This window comes from Oryza brachyantha, chromosome 3 (genome assembly GCF_000231095.2).
Source record: "Oryza brachyantha chromosome 3, ObraRS2, whole genome shotgun sequence".
Classification (NCBI taxonomy): Eukaryota; Viridiplantae; Streptophyta; class Magnoliopsida; order Poales; family Poaceae; genus Oryza; species Oryza brachyantha.
In genome coordinates, this window is record NC_023165.2 from 27864731 (window position 1) to 27887986 (window position 23256).

Genomic DNA, 23256 nt, shown 5'->3' on the forward strand with positions numbered 1-23256 from the left:
AAAAGTTATCTATCAAGTAACTGCTTCTCATAATCTAAAACTCCATCAAATAAACCCTTAGTAGATTTGGTGTAGTCGGTAGCGTGACTGGAACTTACGCAGCCCACTGTTAGCTAATGGATTAAAATACCAGGGATGTCATCTATTCGACATTGTGACATATACGGCATGTACGGTAGCATTGATATTGTTGCTAACGATCTGAATTTCACTAAAAAAATTGAAGAGATGACCGTGCATGTAGTAGTTTAACCAGCCGTCTTTGTAGGTAGGGCACGTCATCTCAATTCGTCCTATATGGATGCCGTCGACTTTGTACGGTTGTTATGTTTCAACCTCACTCAAATATATATAAGACTTAGTATGGTTATTGCACACAACAAAACATATATTTATAGGTAAATATAGCAAAAAAAACATCATTAGCGTTGGTTTTTCCACAACTGGTACCAATGTTCAAATAATATTTTTTTCCATTCTTGAGGAGGTACCATGAGATACCACTGTTTTCTATGTAAAATTTGATACATTCATACCAAAAAATACTAAATTTTATATAGAAAATAGTGGTACCTCGTACACCTACTCAGTGACAGGAAAAATGTCTAGATTCACAGCACGAGAGACAACATGTTGGATGCGGTAACAACTGTAGCATAGATGCCAAAGTCCTCTCATGTCGCTGCGGCAGCGATGGAGGTCAACGAAATGATTCCAGTTTTATTTGTACGTTAGCGGCCGGCTTGGCTGTAGGGTTTTCATCACTAGTTGTAGCTAAAAGCAACCAAAAAATAAAGTGCAGGGCTAGCTAGTGCTAACTCCGTTCTACGAATATTTTATTTTGTCCAATAAATACTTTATTTTGAACGATTGTTGTGTTAGAGTTTCGTAAAATACAAATATATTGTGATTTTAAAAAAAGGATATATATGGGTTTGAAAAAGTGAATGACATAGCAATTTTATCATGCTTAAGAATCTGGTACCACTGTTTTCTATGTAAAATTTAGAACCTCTTGGTACCGAAGATATTAAATTTTATATAGAAAATAATAATATCTCATGGTACCTACTTAAGGATGAGAAAAACGCTTGTAGCTAAATATGACATAAACTAAAAATAATATCTTTTTGAGACGGAGAGAGTAGCTTACATGGTATCACACTATAACAGTAGGCGATGGTCAACCGTACCGTTAAAGGGTCGCTCACTTTGATAGTAAAAGAGACATGACGAGCATCCACTCCACAGGACCACAGGCTTGGCCACCATCCCTTTGCATTGCATGGCTATGATCCATATGCATGTTGCAATTCAGCTCCGCCTCCACTCTCAAAAGAGAGCATGACGTAGAAATCGTACCGTCAAATCTTGAATTATCGAATAATTTTATTTTAATGAATATGTGTTTAGAAAAAAAGTAATATACAAATTAACATTCGCGATGAAGACAATATCAATGTTCTAAATGTTATCTTATAAGAGAATGCAGTCGCATGTAGCCATCTTTGTTTTAATACATCAGGATCCTATGTGTTATAAATTCTTTCTATCCGTCTTATGTTATATGTAATTTTTGGCTATACAAATGTACATAAGAAATCTATTATTTTTTAAGACAAAGGTAGGAAGTCTCTACGGTCACTCAAAATTTTGAAACTTATAATCGATCAATATATTCTCAAATATCTAGATTGGATATACCAAAAAATCATTCATATATATTAATATTACTACAATTAATTTTATTGTGCCTTACAAATGTACTACAAATCAATTAGGTAAAGGTGTATTTGAAACTATATCGATATGCCAAACAAATGCATCTGCCATTGACACATTGTCTCGATGTGAAAAACGTGTAAACGCACAGAGCTTTGTTTGAAATCCTTTAGCCCTAAACTAGAAAGATGTGTTATTTTCAACTCCAGCCTTTAGATCTGGTTTGCTAGTTTTTTTCCGAGGTGAGGAGGAGGAGGAGGGTTAAACCGAATTTCGAGTTATGTTGAATGAACTCTTTTTTTTAAAAAAAAAGTATATTTGTCTATGAAGTAGTAATTCTAAGGGTGTTTTGAGGCATGTGCAATTAGAGTTGAACCCGCTAGTCGTTCACATCTCTATAAATCTTTATCATTTTGAAGTGAATGAAGTACAAAACAAAAACAAAAATGATGTATACACATTTTCTATGTAATATAATCACAATATATTTATGGTAGGTACCCAACCGTCCTTTATCGTTGAATTATCTACTTGAGTAGAATGTACACTGTTAAAACAGTTTCAACGATCAGAAACGATTTGCTATCCTAAGATATCGGTACCTCAGGATAGACTGAAACAAATCTCTATTTATAAACATGCCGCGACAGAACTTAACTACGGGTATTTCCACCCGCAGGCCTTGTCGATGTCCAAAACACGTCCAACCCGGCTCCTAAAGGGGAAGAGTGGTTTTGGGCTGAAGCCCGGTTTCCAGGCGCCGCGTCGCGCCTCAGGCTAAGTAATAAGGCCTATAAATACAGCACCACCTCATCGCCGTCTTCCTCACAGAAATCACTCAAACCCCAAGAAGCTTAGCTCACCCGCGGTCAAGCCGTGGTCACCGGACTCACCGGCGCTCGATCGAACGCTGAGCCAGCCAGCACCAGCATCCAGCTACCTACCTACCTACCTACCATGCAGGTGTCCATGGCGCTCGCCGCCGCCCCGGTGTTCCCGGCCGGCTCGCTGACGCTGCCGCTGCAGCGCTCGGGGATCGCGATCACGACGAGGGACCGGTTCGACGGGGCCGTGCCGGTGCCGCCGCCGCTCGTGGTGAGGCATGGCGGCGGCGCGAAGCAGAAGGCCGTGGTCGTGATGGGCGCCACTGGGACGGGCAAGTCGCGCCTCGCCGTCGACCTCGCTCTGCGGTTCGGCGGCGAGGTGATCAACTCCGACAAGATGCAGCTGTACGCCGGGTTGGATGTGGTCACTAATAAGGTGACCGCCGATGAGTGCGCCGGCGTGCCGCACCATTTGATCGGGGTGGCGCACCCGGATGAGGAGTTCACGGCCGCGGACTTCCGCCGTGAGGCCGCGCGCGCCGCGGCGGGGGCTGCCGAGAGGGGGCGGGTGCCGATCATCGCCGGTGGGTCGAACTCGTATGTTGAGGAGCTCGTCGACGGCGATCGCCGCGCGTTCCGGGAGCGGTACGAGTGCTGCTTCCTTTGGGTCGACGTGCAGCTCCCGGTGCTGCACGACTTCGTCGCTCGCCGCGTCGACGAGATGTGCCGGCGCGGGCTCGTCGAGGAGGTGGCCGCGGCGTTCGACCCGCGCCGCACCGACTACTCCAGGGGCATATGGCGCGCCATCGGCGTCCCCGAGCTCGACGCGTACCTCCGGTCGCGCGCCAACGCCGCCGCCGCCGCCGACAACGAGGAGCGGGCGCGCATGCTCGCGGCGGCCGTCGGCGAGATCAAGTCGAACACTTACCGCCTCGCGTGCCGGCAGCGCGGCAAGATCCAGAGGCTAGCGCGCATGTGGCGCGTCCGCCGCGTCGACGCCACTGAGGTGTTCCAGAAGCGCGGGGCCGCCGCTGACGAGGCGTGGGAGCGGCTCGTCGCCGCGCCCTGCATCGACGCCGTCCGATCATTCCTCTTCGAGGACCAAGAATGCAGCAGCATCGCCGCCGGTAAATCTCCCCTCTTCGCCTCCGGCAGCACCACTTCAAGAAGCGCCTCCGTCTTCGCCTCCACGGCCGGCGCCGCAGTGGCGGCCGGAGTCATCTAAGAAGCGCGAGCACGCACCCTGTCCAACATACACACACATGCCCAAACACCGAGCATGAGCACGCAATGCCATGCCACTCTCTGCACACTGCCAATCGCCATTGGCGATGATTCAGAGCTCGTCAGCTCAAACCGACAAAGTATGATGCATGCTCACGCTGCTGCTGCGGTCAAACCCTCAATGACTCGCAGTCTGCAGAGCAAGATTGTTCATAGGGTAAGGTCTACAATTTACGCGGAGAGTTAACATATTTTCGAGCGTAAATTTTGGTACTTCTATGGAGGTAACAAAATTTTACGCTAAAAATCTGATACCTCTAGTTACTTTCTCAAGAACCGTAAAATTTTTCTTTTGGGCTCTTTTGCTTTTTTTTTTGTGGGATAGTTTGTGAGACGAGGAGATACAACGCGAGAATGTAACCTATGAGTTTTGAGTTTTCATTTTTGTTTCTCCTCTGCTTTGGGGATTGTAACTGTAACAGTATTCAGTAGGAGTAAGAGTATTGACCTTGCTGTTGATTGGGGGTGATGTAATAGCTTCTATCCTTGTAATTAAATCTTGAGCTGATATGATTTCCTTTACAATGGAAATGGTTTACATCTCTCCAGCCTCTCTGCCATTGGGCACACAACCGATATCTCTTAGAACTAACGAGTTGAGATAATCAAATTGTTGAGACCTCACAGATTTAAGAGGTGAAAAGGATCTTATGAAAGGGGAATATTTGGGAGTCTCTATCATAAGTCATAACATCAACTTTACAAGGTCTTCACTGAGCTTTGCTATTGAGAATCTCACTTGCCGCGCACTTCAAATAGTTTGTGACTATGCTCTAGACGGCCCTTGTTCTTAATTCAAGGCCGCATGCTTTTTTGAGTGACATGTTGTGGGTACGAGTAGTAGAACTCGGTGGCGCGCAATATGCTTAAGTTTATCTTTATATGGAACTTAGATTGTGCAATCCTTGTGCACATTCCCTATAAGGACTTGTAAATTGTATCTTCTTCAATGGTGTTTCTATATTTTGCTGGGAATGGGAATCATGTGTACTCTATATTTATAATTTTCTTGTTTACTTTCATATTTTCTCTAACAATGTGGGAATATATACCCCTGGACTATTACATTCAGAGAGGTCCTGACCAGTCACCATGACAGCTGATGCATGCAACATTTAGCCTGCATAGCTAGTGGCAATGGTAGTCAGCCAGTCATTCCCCTTTTGCAGTCTCTGGCACTGTGCTGTACCTGTCTGTGGATGCAAGTTGACATCTGCATCAATTCTGGTTGCTTCTTTGGCATCAATTTTCCCAATTCTGTTTCTTGGTCATGGAAATTCTCTCATGCATGATTGGGAATTGGGATTAGTTAGGGCAGTGCCTGCATGTCAAGGTCAAGCCCATCAGGGTGCTCCTCCCCTTGCTTGTTCAAAGTCAACTTCACATTCTGAATGTATATGCACATTTTCACAAGGATAAGCCTGATTTTCCACATAAACTAGAGTTTATTTGAACATTGTTAAAGTAATCTTCATAGGATACACTGTTGATCTCTCTAGAAAGTATGGAGACCAGACGACTCAACAATCATCAGCTCAGAATATTCTAGGCTTCAGAAGGTCAACATGAACAGATACTGATATGAGACAGTAACATTGCACAGGTAAATGAGATCTTTAATTTAATCCTACTACATTATGCAGGCAAGAATGACATTTATGAATGCTACATTTTCCTACATGGATTGACAAAAACAAATGCACAATTTAGAGGTATTTGACCATTTTTACCAAGTTATGTCAAGTGGATGATTAGAGAATAAAATCTGAATATCGCAATACGAATCGGATCTTTGGTCAATGGTCAATGTGCAGTTCTTGCGTTTCCTTCCCCCAAATCGCAACTAGAACTGGTTGACAAAGAATGCAACAATAACCACTTAACCACTCTGTTTTGTTTTCATTTTTTTGGAAGATTCTTCAATGGGGGAGACACTGCCCCTTGACCAACTACCTACACATCACTGGTACATGAGTAATCAGTAATAATTTCTGTTGTACAATGTGCTCTATACCATTCTGATTTCCCAGTAATAATTAATTGAGTCAAATCTATTTTCTGTGAAGGAGAAAGTCAAACTGCTATTCTCAAATACAGGGTCCAACTTGCAGCATGGTGTGCAAAAACAAAAGCAGGAAAAGATGGAAGGAATCAGCAAATAGCTTGCAAGCTGATCATTGAGCAATGGGAAAGATATCACACACTCCATAAAGGTTTTAAAGTCAACACTAGAGATTGCAAAACTTTTAGGGGAATGGCTCTATTCATCATTTCATAGTACACCACCAAATCATAATTAAACGTCGAAAAACCTCCATCAAGTGGTACAAGCCGAATAACCACTTAACAATTGGGCCCTAGTGCCTTTTGCAATATGCATATTAATAGGATTATTAATTAGGTGGCACTAATTTTTTATGATTAGAGACTCCTAAAATGGCTAGCACACAGATCAACCAAAACCAGTCAACGGTTTTATCATTTGCCCAACAACTTATGTGAAGTTACATCAAATGAATTTGGGTGGTTTACTTTATCTCTTTTGTCTTGCTTTTTGGTTGAAAAGTGATGATGATATTTTGTTAATGACTTATATAAATATGAATATATGATTACCATGAATTGCATATAATTCCTTTTCATGCAACACTGAGCCAATCATTAGTTCCTCCACATCTTATCCACTAATATTATATAAGTTTCTGCTGAGTCGTTGTAAGAGCTTTTACCCCTTCTCTTCATACAGAAAATTTGGAATGAAAGAAAACCAGCTGACGTCAAGTTTCACCACTAGTCCACAAATGACTGAACAAAGTGACGTTCCCTGGCAATCCATGGTATAAGCAAAGATGTAGTTTTCAGTTTTGTCTTCTGTAATAGAAACCATGCTGGTAACTTTCCCTGAACTTATCTTCCTTTTTTAGAAAAAAATGGAATCTCCGTTTTTTTAGAAAATGGAATAAAAAAAACTTGGCCACTACATCCAAACCTGATGTACACAAATCCTTGAACTTATCTTTGAATGCTGATATTAGTTGCTATAGATATGATCCGAATTACAATATGCAATGTATATGGGTTATGGTATTAGTTTCATAGTATGACTTCATCTCTCTTTTTTTTTTTACTTAGACTCTTGTAGTTTCCTAATAAGGCTTGTACTCATTTTCTATTAGAATTTTTAGATTTTCCTGAATATATCTCTTGCAAGTTGCACAGAAATAGTGTGACGATCCGTTGTATTCCTCTGTATTGTAATCATTTCTTTATAGTGGTTATTGTCGTTCGACGTCTGTGGTTTTTCTATTTTCGTAAAATTATGTTCTCCACTGTATATTTATTTTCCTAACAAGTGGTATCAAAGCAATGGATATCCAATCTACGTACAACGCAAAGGGTTCATCATCATCATATCAATTTTCGGCGAGATTAATTTCTCACAAGCGAGATTCTCGTAGTCCTCAATGTTGATCGGTGTTCAGTATAGTACAAAACACTATTTTCCGTATGGTGATTTTATCTACATGAGGTTTTGTTTGGTGAATGATGATTTTTATCCTATAGTGGAATTCGTCTCGAGTTAGAGATTGTTAGATATATGATCTGAATTTTAATATGCAATGCATTTCGATTATGATACAAGTTTCCTAATATGACTTCTAGTATTTCCATTATGATTTGTAGTTTTCTAATAAGACTTTATATTCTTCTATTATGACTCTTAGATTTTTTTCCTTTATATATTTGTTGCAAAATGTATGAGAAGTGTGCGACAGTCCGTTGTATTTTCCTATGTTGTAATCATCTTCTCATAGTGTGACTTCTGCGATTTTTTCCCGTAAGTGTTACCACGTAAAATTATGTGTCTCTTATGTGTGTCTTGGAAGATTTATCCTTGCTCACATCTAACATACCCACGAAAATTTCCAAGTGAAACAATTGAGTAAGTTAAGCTATTCTTTTTTTAGGAAACGATACATATATTTTTATATAATTAAGCCTTATTTTAGTATTATGGATGCATTAGGTGCTGTAATGAGGACATAGTGTTAGTACATTTAATATAATCTCAGCACTTGAGGACCACACAAGGACATGAAATACAATCTACAGTTAAACCCATGACTTTCCATTATAAGCTATTCTTAATTAGCAGCATTCATAAACAGTGCTACTTCTAGCAAAACCTCTAAGCATGAGCCCTGTGGCCCCTAATCCTGGCTTAAAGCAATGGTCAAAAGAATTGCATCACTTAGCTACACTGATCCTTTTTGTTTTCTATTGAGTAACACTAGCGTTTGTCTCTTGCCTTTGGTGATAGCTTGAGCTTACTTAATTTATATTAGCATCTTAATTTATATTAGCATCATAGGAAAGGTTCAAATCCTCAAGGTCCTCTAGCCTTAAGGTAATAGGGTAGTTAGTGCAAGAATGCACTGGAAAAGTGATATATAATTCCAAATTGGTAATTTGTTTAAACTGAGAATACATCATTGAGTTGTACTTCTCAAAGAGTGCTTAGCAGGAAAGTTGGTCTTCACAAGGGACAAGGAAGTAGTAGGGCAACCCAACATTTATATATGCACTAAACCTAATTACCTACCTGCTTATTTAGCTCTATTTGCCAAAAATTATTGTCAACCATTTCTTATCTCTCAAATTTTCAGAGACAAAAAAAATATAAAGCAACTATGTTTATGTTTATATGAAAAGCATAGCTGCTTAGGTTTGTCTAATTGAATTTGTAAATGTCACACCAACATATGTACTTCTGGCGGTGCAAATACGACCAAATTGAAGATGTCATCGCTTCGATAATCTCATTGATAATAAGTTTAGTTGCATCAGTTTCGACTTCCACTTAGCAAGCTTTTATTTTTCTGAAAAGAAGAGGCGAATTCCGTTCATCTTCTTAATTCTTCAGAATCAGCTGCAGTCATTAAAACTGATGAACATCCAGGCCTTGGTTTCTTCATATCTATCTGAAAATTTACCCTGATTGTTTTCTTTTAAATATAACGACAAACAGTGAAAGTATGCAGAGTGGAGAGGCGCCAGTACAATTCTGTGTAAGTAGGTCATTATGCTGCTACCATTAGCCTTTCTTATCACTTGCAGTATCTTAGCTAATTCCAAATTGATCAGCCTGAAAACTATGGGCGTGCTTGGCTGCTTTCTGCAGGCTAATAGCTAGCATCCTATCTGCTAATTCCATCAGTAGCCTCTCTGGTTCAGGAAGATAAATATTCCTCATTTTGTCATCTTACTGTCTTTTCTGAAAGAGAAATTACCATTGGTTTTGTTGCAAAGTATATGTCAATTTCTCGCATCTTGTCAATTTGTAACCCATGATGATATTTATTTTCATTGTGATGGCTAGGCTGGAGATTGCAATGGAGTTTGCTCTGAAGTGTTTCCTTTTTAACACTTGCCATGATCTCATAGGGTACTCTAGGAATAAGCCTTTGGGCTTTGGCTAAAGCCAAGAGCACACTGAATTCAAGGATTCTTAGTACTAATTAAACACTTCTATATTGATTCAGGACAAGAATTCATGAACAATTGGCTGCTTTAATTTTGCCTACATTGTACATGAGTTTCTGGTTCTTCCACTAGTCCTTTCAAGCCCTAGACTCCTAGAGTCTACAATATGCTATGCCTTGATAAAAAGTTTAAAATTAATCTATCTACAGATGTGATGACATAAACTATTAGCTGATTCTAATCCCTCTTCTGTAATTGTGCTCGGAGTATCAGGTTGTTTTCTAGTGTTCTGAAGAAGAATTTTGCAGTTACCTGTCATATTCAGGCGTGCTGGGACTTGATACGATAGTCACACATGTATTCCGGTAAAGGCAAAAGAACAAGAGGACATATCTGGGATTTGATCAGCGATCAAAGAAAGTGTATTAGGAGCTAGCTTCACAAGAGCAATTTTACAATCCTTGAGTAGGTACTAAGAGATACCAAAATTTTAGTGTAAAATTTGGTACCTCCTAGTACCTAGGTATCAAGAGGTACCAAAATTTTACCTCTTGGTACCTTCTTAGGGACCGTAAAATTACTCAAATTCCTACTCATACTACTGTATTATGCTTGTGATCACTCCTTCCTTTCTGCAGAATTTAACTTTGGGATGATGAACACTTCAAACTGATGGACAATCTGGATGGTAAATAAAACTTGCTATACTATTGAAAATTAAAATGTTTTGAGGGGTGGCATGATATATTATCAGTAGGTCATTTTTGCTATATTTTCTAGTGCAAAATTTGGTGTTACCAAATATTTTAGTGTAAAATTTGGTATGTACCCATACTTTCTCAAGAACCATAAAATTTCTCTTATCAGTAAGATTAGTTGATTTCGTGAATGGATTTAACCCATTCATCCATAACCCATGCCAATTCGTGCCGTTGCTCCGGTCAAACTAGAAAGATTGGAGTTTTTCAGTGACCTAGGGGATGAAAAATATAATTAAAATAACAAACAAAACCATGATATTTTTAATATACGACAAACGCACTAGACAAAACGAGGATAACAGTTTGTGTGCGTGGTGAATCATAGAGAAGGGGTACAGATTCTTCCACTGAATAAAAAGGCACACCACTCATATTTGTTTGAGTCTAGAAATTTTAAAAAGCACCTTCCTCTGTGTTCATCCATCCATATTCCCTTGCCGTCAGTTCATCTGCAGTTGCCCACTCGAGGTTGTTATGCAGACTAATGCCTGCATTTTTTTAGACTAATGGCTGCATTTTTTTACCTAATAATTACTGCATCAACTTACCATCATCATCAACAGTCTTATCTCACATGCGCTCTCTTTCAGCAATGGTTATTAGTGATCTTTTAAAAATGAAAGAAAATGTGAAAAGTGGAATCCATCTCCTTTGTTTAGGGTTCCTGCTGTGCATCAGATTCTGGCTTTGACTAACAGTTGATCCATTCATATTTTAGTTTATTTCTTACATTTTCTTTTTCTCTCGGTGCACGGAGGGGTCCTCTATATGCAGCAATTTAAGTCAAAAATAGACGGCACGTATGCATCTTTCTATATTTCAATATGTAGGATTAACCACATATTTGTTTGTGGTATAACCTTTGATGATAGTTAATTAATATCATCCTAAATATTCCACTTTGATGGTAATATAATATAAAGGGGGGTTTTTTACATGTTTTTCCTGCTGATGAGAATAATATGGATTGTCACCCAATATATTTTTTGCACTTGGAATGTACCTCTCTGCACAATTCTATTATTACTATACTAGAACTACTAGAAGGAGAACATGTGTGCCAAAGCTGTTCCAAAATAGTATATATATAGTATGAAGCACTTGCAATTTGTAATTTGTCCGCGAGCTTTCGGTTTGCGCTACTCGAATGAAGGAGAACTGGGTATTGATGCCAAGTCGAAGACTCGAAGTCTAGAACATGAGAAAATCTACTCTATGCAATTGAGTTTGCAGTGGTTTCCTGCATTCTGCATTTGTTGCATCTGCAGTACTCCTCCAGTAAGCAGTTCTCTGAGAAATACAGTACACTGCTTCTGTGTTTCACAACTGATGACCTCATGACCTGATGAAAATGCACCTGATTCATGCAATGGCATGGAATCAAATTCAGTGGTTTCCACTCGCTGGCGATGGCATGGAATCGGCTAAAGACTGCTGTGTTCGTAGTACTAGCTGCAACTTTGAGGCAATGAGATCGTGGAGCGAATCTTATCAGAAACCTGGGAAACGACCTCTTGAATGAACAGACTGATTGAGATGTAGAATTCCATCAATAAATGTATCAAGCTTGCAAAACAAAAGGCATCTTTTTCTTCATATAGTCGGTGAGGGGCCAATGAACCACAGATGCTGGCATTTGCTTGGAGGAATATACATATGTGAAAAGTGGTGTCGTTTCTGCTACAGTATGTACAGATCTTGACAAAATTTCAATAGGATGGATGCTTCCTAGGGTACCATGGTAGAAAAGCATATCAAATCGTTGGATCGAATGATATATGGATGGATGGCTCAGATTAGTCAAACCCACTCAAAATGAGATGACATTCAAAAATCCCGTTTTAGAAATGTTGATTTGAATTTCCAAACTTTATATCCCATGTTCTCTCGCTAACCAAACCTACCATGCAGTTATCATCACAAGGACAAAACTTTCTTCTTTGTCATATATCCCATCTTATATTTGATCATCTCTTCAAAATCCTCGACATGAATAGAATAAATTGCCTATCATTATGTCATTTTTAAGGAGATGGATTTTAAGGTTTGTTTGGCAAAACTCTAGCTTCCGGATCCTTGTCTAGTACAGCCATAGAACTAGAATTGAACCAAACACTACTAGATTATCAAAAATTTTAAAAGCTGAACAGGTGGATCTGCTCTAGAGAATACATAAGAAGGGTGAAGCTACCTTCTTCCATCTCCACGACTCTTGATCCATTTCAGTTTTGGAGCTCTACCAAATAGGCTCAATACCTCAATAGCAAGATGTATATCTTCTTTGTACCCTTGGATTATATGTCACTGTGCATTTAAGAGATATTCGCACATAGACCTTTAACATGCTATGTGTCAATATTCCGTGCATGAATTTCAAAGGTATTTGGATGGCAGGTAGTGTTAGGAAGCCATCCCCTTAAGAGTCCAATGAGTACCTCCCCAAATTCAATTTAGGTCTTGTTTGAATACGATAGATGATATTTCATCCGTTCCAAGTTTTTTGAATAGATTCATATGTTTGATAATGAACCCAGGGGCGGAGCTACAGTGTAATAGTCGGGGTCAGCCGACCACAATGACCTCCGATGAAATCTACTGTTATATTGTTTAGGCGGCTAAGATGATACTAAAAGTTAAGTAAGATTAGTGTATTCTGACCCGATGAATTAATTTTCTAACTCCGCCCCTGAATGAACCTAAACACATATACAAAACATATAGATGAATCTAGGTAAACCTAGAAAGTATTATAATATGTGTTAGAAATATGATCCGAATTATTATCTATAATGTATTTGGATTATATTACTAGTTTCCTACTAGGTTTCTACTAACCGTTTCCTACTTAGAGTAGGAGTAGGATTAGTTTCCTAATAGGATTCTGCAATCATTTTCCTATTAGGACTACTTGATTTTCCCTTATATATATCCCTTGTAAGCTGCACGGGAAGGGTGCGACGGCCCGGTGTATTCTCCTGCTATTGTAATCATCACTTCATAGTGGATATTGCCGGTTGGCGCCCGTGGTTTTTTCCCGCAAGGGTTTTCCACGTTAAATCTTTGTCTCGGTTATTGGCTAATTTCCCTAACAAGTGGTTTTCCACCTTGAGACGAATTCCCTTGTAGCATAAAAATTATAAATCACCAGAAATCTCGTATAGATAAAATCACCTTGCTGCAAATAGTCTTTTGGACTATAGCAAGCACGAATCAAACTTGAGGACAACAAGAATCTCGTTTGTTTTGAACAGTAGCAATGAGCCATACTTCAAACTCGTAATAGGAATAAAACCCTAAACCCGTTGGTATAAATTGGTAGAACCCAACAATATGGATATATCATGACATCCAAAATGAGATCACATCATGCATCAAAACCCGCGCCGAACACGACACCATCGAAGCTCAATGATCTCCTAGCCTCTCTTAGATTCCCCGTTCAGATTCTAACAACACTGAAACACATTGCATCCAAACGACTATGAGCAGTTAGCTACTCGATCTGGCCAGCTAGCTAGAAGCCAAATTTTACTTTGGTAACCTAACCTAAGCGATCAACTTGATAACCTGATGATAAACACATATGTACGATATATATAACTAATAAGTGATACTCGATGGAGTGCATGCATGCATTCGTTCAACAAATGTCTAAATATCTCTTTTTGGTGGTGTTGTTTCTTATGAAGATATTATTCTTTTGAATCATCTTATTTTTATAATATCTATTTAAGAGTATAATAAACAATTACATTAACTATTGAAAAGTTAAAATTTTGTTTTAGATTAGGTGAGAATTTTTTATGTAATTTTTTATGCACAAAAATATACCACTTAGCAGTTTGAGAGTGTACCCGAGAAACCCCAAAATCTTCCATAGGAAACAAACCAGTCCTTAATTACCATCGGTTATATATAATATATAGTAGGGGCGGTAAAATCATTTTTAGAAGTGTTAATCTTTCCATAATATGGCCCTATATGTAGCTAGCTAGTAGGAGTACTATCGCATCAAGCAAGGAATTGTGCTTGCAATTATTCAAGAGAAAGATACGCTTAAGTCGTAGCTAATCATGATCATCACGAGGCCGGAACGGAGAAAAGTCGATCATTTGGAAAACATGCTGATCTTTCGGCGCATATATTTCGATGGAATTTTTTTAAAAAAAAACTTAAAGGCAACAGGAATTTTCTTGTGTGCTCCTAGCTTTCGCATTCAAATTTCTTTTTTGGCTCCTCTTCGTACGTAGGACGGTCGATCGATCGATCGATTGATTGATCATGAGCCAAGAACGTAATCATGATTCGTCAAGTGTCCCCCTTTTCGGCCCTCTAAGGACGGCATGCATGCTTAAAACATACTTATTCAAGGACCATTGCATGCATGCCATGATAATTGACATGACATCATATCCATCCTATCATCTCATGCATGTTTTATACTCCCTCCGTTTCACAATATAAGACGTACTGACTAGATTCATATGGATGATAATAAATCAAGACACACACATATATATATATATATATATATATATATATATATATATATATATATATATATATATATATATATTCATCAATTGATGAATTTATGCGAGGCTAGAAAATCTTACAATATGAAACGGAGGTAGTATATCTGTATTAGTAGTGTACATATCCTTTCTATGCACTTGAAAAATATCAAATTCCTTGTGTGTCCTTGAAAATTTGTTTGCAAACTTTGCATACCTCTCCCGTTAAATCTATGTCAGTTTAGAGGCTAATTTGCTTAGAAATGTCCATTATACCCTTCGAGAATGGGGATATGAAATTTGATCCTAGTTAGCTGATTAGAAAGCTTGCTATATATTGAATATATTTTTTATGATGTGTGCTTTATGATACTAAATAATCAGTGGATAGAAAATTTAGAATAAACTTTGAGAAATATTACTACACTGCAATTTTGGAAATTAAATAAATGGATATAATTAGCTGAAAATAATGGTATTAGTATTATCATGTTGGCATTTTTTTAGATCACCCTTTTATATCCATTCAGTAATACAAATCTCAGTATTTTCAGCTAGCTCTAACCACTGATTTATTTTTAAAATTGCAATGTACTAAATTTTTCAAAATTAATTTTAATTTTTTCTATCCACTGGTTATTTAATATCTTAAAGCACACATCATACAAAAAAGTATATTTTACATGTAGCAAGCTCTCTAATTCCAACTACAATCAAATATCATACATGGCATCCATTCTCAAAGGGAATAATGGGCATTTCTAAGAAAATTAATCTCTAAACTGCTAGAGACTTGACGGCAGAGAGGTACGCAAGGGTTCCAAACAAATTTTCAAGGGCACACAAATGATTTGGTATTTTTCTGGTGCATAGAAGGGATTTGGTAGTGTGTGTGTGTATAGACACACACACACCGATGATGATATGCATGCGAAGAACATATTCAAAGGATGGGTAGCTTGACCTTCCAAGGTAGTACATGCTTAATTAGACTAGTGTGGTAGCCGCAAATATGTGCGTACCATACGTACTTAAGCACCCATCTTTTGCAAAAGGTTTAAAAGAAAGGATGTAATGCGGTAGCATCCATCTTTTTCAGCGTGTGTTGAGACTGAGAGGACATTGTATAGTAGTGGTTGGTGTGTATGCCAGGAAAAAACGAATGATCCTGATGAACAACAACCTGGAACAGTGATTAATCTTTGCTTTGTGATCAAATGTGATGGATCTCATGATGGAAGTATCTCACAATTGCAGTGATTAATAGGAAAGAGAAAACAATTAATAAGGGTCCAGTATGATTAAGGTGCTGGATGCCATATATATGTAGCCAAGAAATACACCTTTCGATTTCAGGTGTGGTCAAGTTAATTAATACATAGTGTATGCAACTCCATAATTCAGGAGCAGCGACGTACAAAATGCTCACCAGGAGGAGGGAGGAAGTAATTAAGAGGGTGGTGAGGAACAATAGGGCGCGAGAATTGACACTTAAAAGTTGTGAGAATTCCCGTCTTCGATGAGAGAGATATACTTACTACGCTAGAAAGATAGCAATCCTGGAATGAAGAAGGGTCAATGACCACCTACTAGGCATCAAGACAAAAGTGTACACTGTATTATTGCATTCTGCAAGGTTGGATGGAGCCTAGGGAGAGTTAAGAAGAAGATGAACAAAAACAGAAGGCCCAGTGGTGAGGTGACGACGCCTTCTGCAACTAGATTGAGTCACCGCCTTTGCTCCAGTTGGCATGCCAGTCAGAGAAGCCGGTAAGCAAGGCCTGTTGCATCCACTCATATCGGCACTGCGAGGTGGCTTCAGAGACTGTCAGCCAGGTCCTCCTGCGGGTGCTCTGCTCGGGCCATGAGTCCAGCTCTTCCTTCACATGCAACGCAAACACTGCGGCTCTACACATTCCCTCGGGGCAGCATGCATCTTGGTGTGTCTTGCTTTTGAAGTCGTAGAATCCCAGAAATTGCTGGTCCAGAGAAAGAACGGCGTTATAAGCTAGAATTTAAATATATGCCTCTTCTATTTCACAGACATGTATTAACGGCAGAACAAAATGCATAAAGAAAACATGGTTTGTACGCATGTATTTTCACAATTATTAAGCATTGCGCTAGAATAAGGATAGTATTATCTCCACTAGAGCAACATGTTTCAGTGACACCTAATAACCCTCCTAGAATAGCTTAATCAGAATTCATAGAAAAGCTTTAAATATTCTGATTCCATAGTCCTTTCATCATGTGAAATTGCAAACGTGCTAAATATGCTAAACTGAATCAGAGAAATCAAAGCACAAACCATGCTCAAACAATGGAATAACATACCCAACTAAACCAATGAACTAGTGGGGCATCATATCTTATAAACCACAAGAGCACTACTAAAATTTGCACCTTGTGATTCTTCCACTATGAAACCATTGTCATTTTAAATTGGATGATTTGTTGCATATGGGCATCTAACAATAGCCATGAACTCAATATTTCAGGAGAAAGCAGGTTTCAACAGATTGAGGCTGGTTATTCTACATCAGCTGTTTTGAAGAATCAGGCCAAAACTTGAGGCTTACACACTGAATATAAGTCTGCATCACAGCCCAAAACATATATAGTACTAGTCATACGATTATGTCAAGGCTCAATAGGAAAATACATGCAACAATGTTTCTGACACTTGGCAAAACTGGAGTAGCTAAAATAAATGTGCAAAATTAGTTGATATTTAAAAAATCATCTCTTATGTACCGTACCACTATATCACCACGAACTCCAGCTTCTTCTACAGCCTCTCGAGCAGCTGCCTGCTCAACAGTTTCATCATTCTCCCATCCTCCCTGTAACAAGACGACACAAATAACAAAATTTCTACCTAGTACTGTGCTAGTATAACATTTGTACAGCAAGTTTATGACAATGACAAATAAAACCTAATGTATGTAGAATCTATAAAAGTGAAGGAAATAACTCGAACATACTTTATATGTATGTTGCCAGCTTATCAATAAACTAAATCAGTAAAAAGCACAAAACATGATTTGCAAACAGACTTTGGTGTTTCTTGATAAGCAAATTATGTCTGCATCTCAATTCTTTCTAACTTCATGTGTATTCATCTGGGAGCCATGAAGAACATTATAAACGCCAGAAGAGGCACCTTTTCACCTATGGCTAGCAGAACTATAGATATGCTGCTCAGAGTTTGTATATAGTGCAGCAATGCTGCAATGTGCCATGTCAAAATGGTGAAAATTCGTAAATTATAGCAATTTCATGTCAAGTAAATGCCAATCCAAGTTTAGATCCTAAATTATCACAATTTATTATTGGAAAATTGTAATTTTATTTAAAATAACTGACTATAAAGAGTTTGGCAAACTTATGCATATAGAATTCACAAACATTTTTTTGCATCATCATGAATTTCTTGATTCTAATAACTCGGATAGGAGCATTACCTTTGGAAACAGGAGACCTGGTCCACTTTGAGAGTTTATCATGAGAACTTCAAGAAGTTTCTTCTGTTCACCATCAGAAGTTTTATTACTACTATTTCTATACCTGAATGGTATGCACCTGTAGAGATCATAACTTAATCAGAGCATGCAAAAATTAGCCACTACATAAAAACAGAATAGTGTACTAGTTTTAGGCAAGGCCACATGATTCACAAAGGTCTTAGTCCAATATAAACAAGTTAACAAGGCGCAGAAGAAGGAATTATGAATTGGCATAGACAATAGTTCCCCGACATTGTGAAATCAGGTCCAGAGAGGAACTAGGTCTTTCACATAAAGAGCCAAAACCAGTAGTCCTTAGAGTGTCCATCTAATCTATACCATACATTAAGGCAACAAATCTGGCAACACTAACCTATAACATAATAATGTATATACATGTAAAAGGTGCTACTTGAACAAGTTCCTGCCAATAAATGATGTAGGTGCACCTCCCAACCTGCATCTAAACAAGCAGAAACTTTTTTTTTGGTATTATGAAAAGGAAGCATCTAGGGCTTAAGGTCAACCACTAAAATGCCATGATGCATTATCTATAAAAATTGGGTACATTTTCTTTGTTTATATATGATTAGCTACCCATCTATATTATCCTGATCCATTGCATATTCAGTTGTTACTTCGCACGATTTACGAAAATATCATCTTGAGTACCCTGAACCACCAGCCGAAGCAGAGTACAACAGATAATAGCGCCGCAAACTCTTTTAGCTTTCCATGCCACAATGCACAGCAAGACTTACCCAGCTTAGGCAAAACAGAACTTAACTACGAGCAAAGCTGAAAACAGAAATTGGTCACCTGTCAGGAACAGGTGCCTGGACTATCAGTAATGGTTCATGGCCTTCATGTCACCAACAACATGCGACGACATCGACTTACACTGAAATGCATCTATCCAAATAAGCTCACATCCATCAATCTCGATCTCAACTGCCGCCACACAAAACCACTTCACATCGGGTGAACGGAGAGCCGATTCCTAGGAGTTTAACACAAGCTGCTGCTAGAATCCCTCCTATGGATATACCGCCGATTGGGCCGCGGAATAACCCCGTCGCTATCATCAGGTGTTGCAACTAAGATTTCTCGGCTAAGCGCTCGAACCCATCCATCCACAGCGGCGTAGTACGTTGGCCATACTACTTCCTTCTCAGAAAAAAAGAGAAAAAAAAAGGCAATCAAAAATCGAGTATATGCAAATCCACGCGAGAACCAATCCACAGCCGTGATGGCACATCACCACGTCCACCGATCCAATCGGGCCAATGCCATCGCCATCGGCCTCGTACACACGGAACACGACGCGCATTAGGTTAGGTCAAGCGCGCAATGAACCAGCCGGCGCCCCAATCCAATCCATCCCAATCGAATCGAGAACCAAACCAAACCAACCCAAACCAAGCCAGGCCCTGGAGCGAGCATGCGGGAGCAATAATTGAGCAAGCCGAGAGAGAGGGAGAGGGAGAGGGAGGGAGGAGGAAGGCGGTCGGTGTACCCGGCCACGAGGCGACGGCCATCCTCGTACCGCTGCTGATGCCGACCCGTGCGGGCCACCAGGTCGCACATGCTAGCCCCCGGGGCCACCCTCTCCCTCTGCAGCAGCAGCAGGAGGAGGAGGAGGAGCAGCAGCAGCGGCGGCGGCCGCCTCGCCGGCGGGGAGCAATGCGGCGCGGGGAGGGAGGCGGGGAGATTCGTGAGAGATAGGAGGTGGGAATTCCTCGCCTCGCCGTGATGAGGGCGCCTCTTCTCTTTTTCTTTTTTCTTTTTTTTTCCTCTCTCTTTTTATATATATCGTATTTATTTATTTATTTATTTTATTTTTTGTGTCGTTGGGTTGTATTTTTGGGGAGGGGGGCGTGGTGGGCGGTTGGTTACCTTCCTTTGCTTTGCTTTTCTTTCTGTTTTCTGTTTGTTATCCGGAATTGGTTGTTTTCTTTATTTATTTTAATGGTTTGTTTGAAAATTTTTCTTATTTTTTTTCAAATCCTCCTTTCCTTCCCTTTCCTGTTTGCAGAGTATTCTGCCTGTGATCGGGGGATTACTTTAAAAACACTGTCACAATATTATTTATAAAGTTCCAAAGTATAATATAATTGTAGTGTAATTGTATTTACAGGCTGAAAAATAGAAACCATAAAAATAACTGAATATGTCACCCCTTACCTATTACGTTGACGAGCTATTATCATTTATAAAAGGCTATGGCATGAAGTTACATTGACCTTTCGCTTTTTCAAGAAGATATAGAATTTGTTCTTAATATTTTTTAAATGGGATGTTTTAGATGTTAGTTGGATTTATGTGATGAGCAGATGACCGCTTAAAACATGAAAGTCACGTGACATCAACGAGAAGTAATTTTTGACGTTGGACTGACCCATGTGCTACCCATCCAAATGACCATCACTTGTTGCCCTGCACGAGTGCAGTTTTTTTTTAACCTTGCTTTCCTTGTCAGTTGATATGCCCTTTTATTATAAATCCAAATCCAAGTTGTCGTTGAAAGCGAAAACTATGGCAAAATGGAGGTTTCAACCTCAAATTTGTCATCAGATAACGGCAAGTTTTTAGAATACACGTCAGGCCAACTCACAACGACTAAGAATATTCTAACTTGTCTTTATTGCCTTCAAATTATTATTTTATCCTTAAAATAATTCATATATATATATATATGCACGTAATAAATCAAAACACATATATAAAAAGATAAAAAAATTACTGATCAACAGATAAATCTAATTTAACCAAAAAATACTTATAATCTGAAACAGGTAAAATAGTATGGTAAAAAAAATATAATAAGATCACTGGCCCTTTTGCTTGATTGCGTATATATGCTTCTTGAGAAAAGATTGACACTGAGCAATTGTGCAAGATAGAGAAGACGGATATGCATTATTAACTGCATCAAATTAAGTGATCGCCGCCGGTGGCTCGTCGGAGGTGAATGGTAGGTGCGGCCGCGGTGGCCGGTGTAACGTACGAGACCATTTAAATTGTTATATATGGGTGTGTGCAGCCAATTTTTTTCCTTGCTTAGTCCTAAAATTTTTCCGAAAATATCACATCAAATCTTTAGATATCTAAATGAAATGAAGTATTAAATAGGGAAAAATCGTGATACGGATCTTTTAAGTCTAATTAAGATATGATTAGCCATAAGTACTACAATAAACCACATGGGCTAATGACGAATTAATTAGACTTAAAAGATTCGTTTCGCGGTTTCAGGCGAAACGTGTCCGAAAACCCCTTCGATATCTGTCAAACGTTTGACGTGATCCTTTTGCCAAAATTTTTTAGCAACTAAACCGAGCCTAATTAAGATGAAGAAAGGAGGGGTTGGTCAAAACCATGTACGGTGCGGTTCACCGGCGAACCGGCCGGCCGCTGTTTTGATGGCCATATCACATATTTGTCAGGTACTTATCCCATAGTAATCTTTTTATCAAAAATATTTATTATTTAGAATAAAATATGATTAAAATTTTAAAATTTAAATTCTTAGCTTAAATATAAAACAAATGATACATATAGATTCTCCTCGAAAAGTACTATAATATGATAAATTTTAAATTTTATAAATTTATTTCAGCATAAAATTGTTTGCAATAATTTTAAAAGTTTGACCAAATATTATCTAAAAAAGATATTTTTCACATAAGTAAGTACCTTTCGGCTTTGATGAGAAGCAATGGTTAAATTCTATGAAAATAATTTAGTTTGTTGTAATTAAGTATAAAAAACCAAAGAAAAATTCTTTTCCCTTAAGTTTTCAAGAGAAAGCGTTGAAAAATTATCATCCACTTAATTCTCTTCAAAATTACGATTAAACTAACGTGGACATACATTTATATTTCTCTGCTTCTATATTTCTATGGTCCCTAAATAGGATAACACATAGTAGAATATGATATGGGTACTAAATAGCTAGTACATTTTAGAATGGGATATCATACTATATGATGCTAAACTTATCCTTCCCTAACGGAGCTCTCTCTGTTCGTCTAGATCAGAAATCCCAACTAAATTTCTAAACTTTCCACTAAAACAATATTTTGATTCTAATAGTTTATAGTGCTATGCAATCACTAAAATGATAGTGACATTTTCAGTTAGCTTCGCCTCTTACTTTACATGCTGCTTGTAGCTGCAGAGGCAGATTGCACGCGTCCGTAATATAACGTGACGATCGACTTCATCATCTTTCCTTTCACTATATAATAATAACAACTAAATATGATTTTTGTTGTTAACTATATAGCATATCGAAATGTGACGTTCGTTGTTGCGTGTGTTGTGCAGTGTTCCGGCCCGGGCCCAGCTGCCCTCTTTTGGGTGTTTCCGCGGCCTGGCCCATGGAGGCCCACATCAAGCCCAAACTACACGGGCGGCCTGCCGACGTGGCCTTCCTTTTGATCGAGAAACTTTTTTATATAATAAGGGTATTAAATATAAACTGATAACAAAACTAATTGTATAAATAAATGTTATTTCATTACACAAATTTTTAAGCCTAATTAATCCATAATTAGCAAATGTTTATTGTAGCATCACATTCGCTAAAAATAAACTAATTAGGCACAATAGATTCGTCTCACGGAATAGTCTAGACTATGAGGTACGTTTTATTAATAGTTTATATTTAATACTTCTAATTAGTGTTCAAACATTCAACGTGAAAGAGACTTTAATAAAAATCAGAGAAAACAAACACCCTCTGCGTTACACGGATCACACACTACATAGCAATATGACACCGGCATGGCGGCATGGCATACACATTGCGCTTCTCCCATAGTCCCATGCTGCTAAGCTACAAAGAACACATTGCGTGGTGGGCACTACATCATAATTCCGGAATTAATTAACGAATTAGTATTATTATTATTATCACGTCGGGTATATCACGCCACACAGGTGTCCGATCGTTGAATATTCTCGGTGCAGTCAATTAATCGATTAATTGCATGAATAGCACACTGCACACCATGTGATATATATATATAGAGCGCAAACGAGAACGTGATGAGGTAGAGAAAAAGGATATGGCTAATTATTTTTCATCAGCTACCTAAAACACATCTTATTCAAGCAATAACTATTACAAATTGCGTAGTTGTGTGCAAGTCTG

The 23256-nt window shown here is 38.7% G+C and overlaps 2 protein-coding genes across 2 annotated transcripts; one reads left to right on the forward strand and one right to left on the reverse strand.

Moving 5' to 3' along the window:
• Nucleotides 1-2679: 2679 nt before the first annotated feature.
• Nucleotides 2680-4321, forward strand: LOC121053981 (adenylate isopentenyltransferase 5, chloroplastic-like). Its single transcript, XM_040522731.1, has one exon. It carries the CDS (start codon nucleotides 2680-2682, stop codon nucleotides 3769-3771), a length of 1092 nt encoding a protein of 363 aa, XP_040378665.1. The 3' UTR covers nucleotides 3772-4321.
• An 11538-nt stretch (nucleotides 4322-15859) lies between these two features.
• On the reverse strand, nucleotides 15860-19886 carry LOC102700787 (nudix hydrolase 16, mitochondrial-like). Its single transcript, XM_040521619.1, has 4 exons — nucleotides 19615-19886; nucleotides 18057-18174; nucleotides 17352-17435; nucleotides 15860-16568 (listed from the first exon to the last, which is right to left on the reverse strand). The coding sequence occupies exons 1-4, from the start codon at nucleotides 19683-19685 to the stop codon at nucleotides 16308-16310; spliced, it is 534 nt and encodes a 177-aa protein (XP_040377553.1). The 5' UTR covers nucleotides 19686-19886; the 3' UTR covers nucleotides 15860-16307.
• Nucleotides 19887-23256: the final 3370 nt, after the last annotated feature.

Excerpts from the sequence above, each read along its gene's own strand:
- LOC102700787 (XM_040521619.1), bottom strand. The coding sequence starts at position 19,685 with ATGTGCGACCTGGTGGCCCGCACGGGTCGGCATCAGCAGCGGTACGAG. Across the intron at positions 17,436-18,056 it reads CAGGTCTCCTGTTTCCAAAG|GGAGGATGGGAGAATGATGA; the intron begins GTAATGCTCCTA and ends GTCTTGTTACAG. Across the intron at positions 16,569-17,351 it reads GAGTTCGTGGTGATATAGTG|CAATTTCTGGGATTCTACGA; the intron begins GTACGGTACATA and ends TCTCTGGACCAG.
- LOC121053981 (XM_040522731.1), top strand. The coding sequence starts at position 2,680 with ATGCAGGTGTCCATGGCGCTCGCCGCCGCCCCGGTGTTCCCGGCCGGC.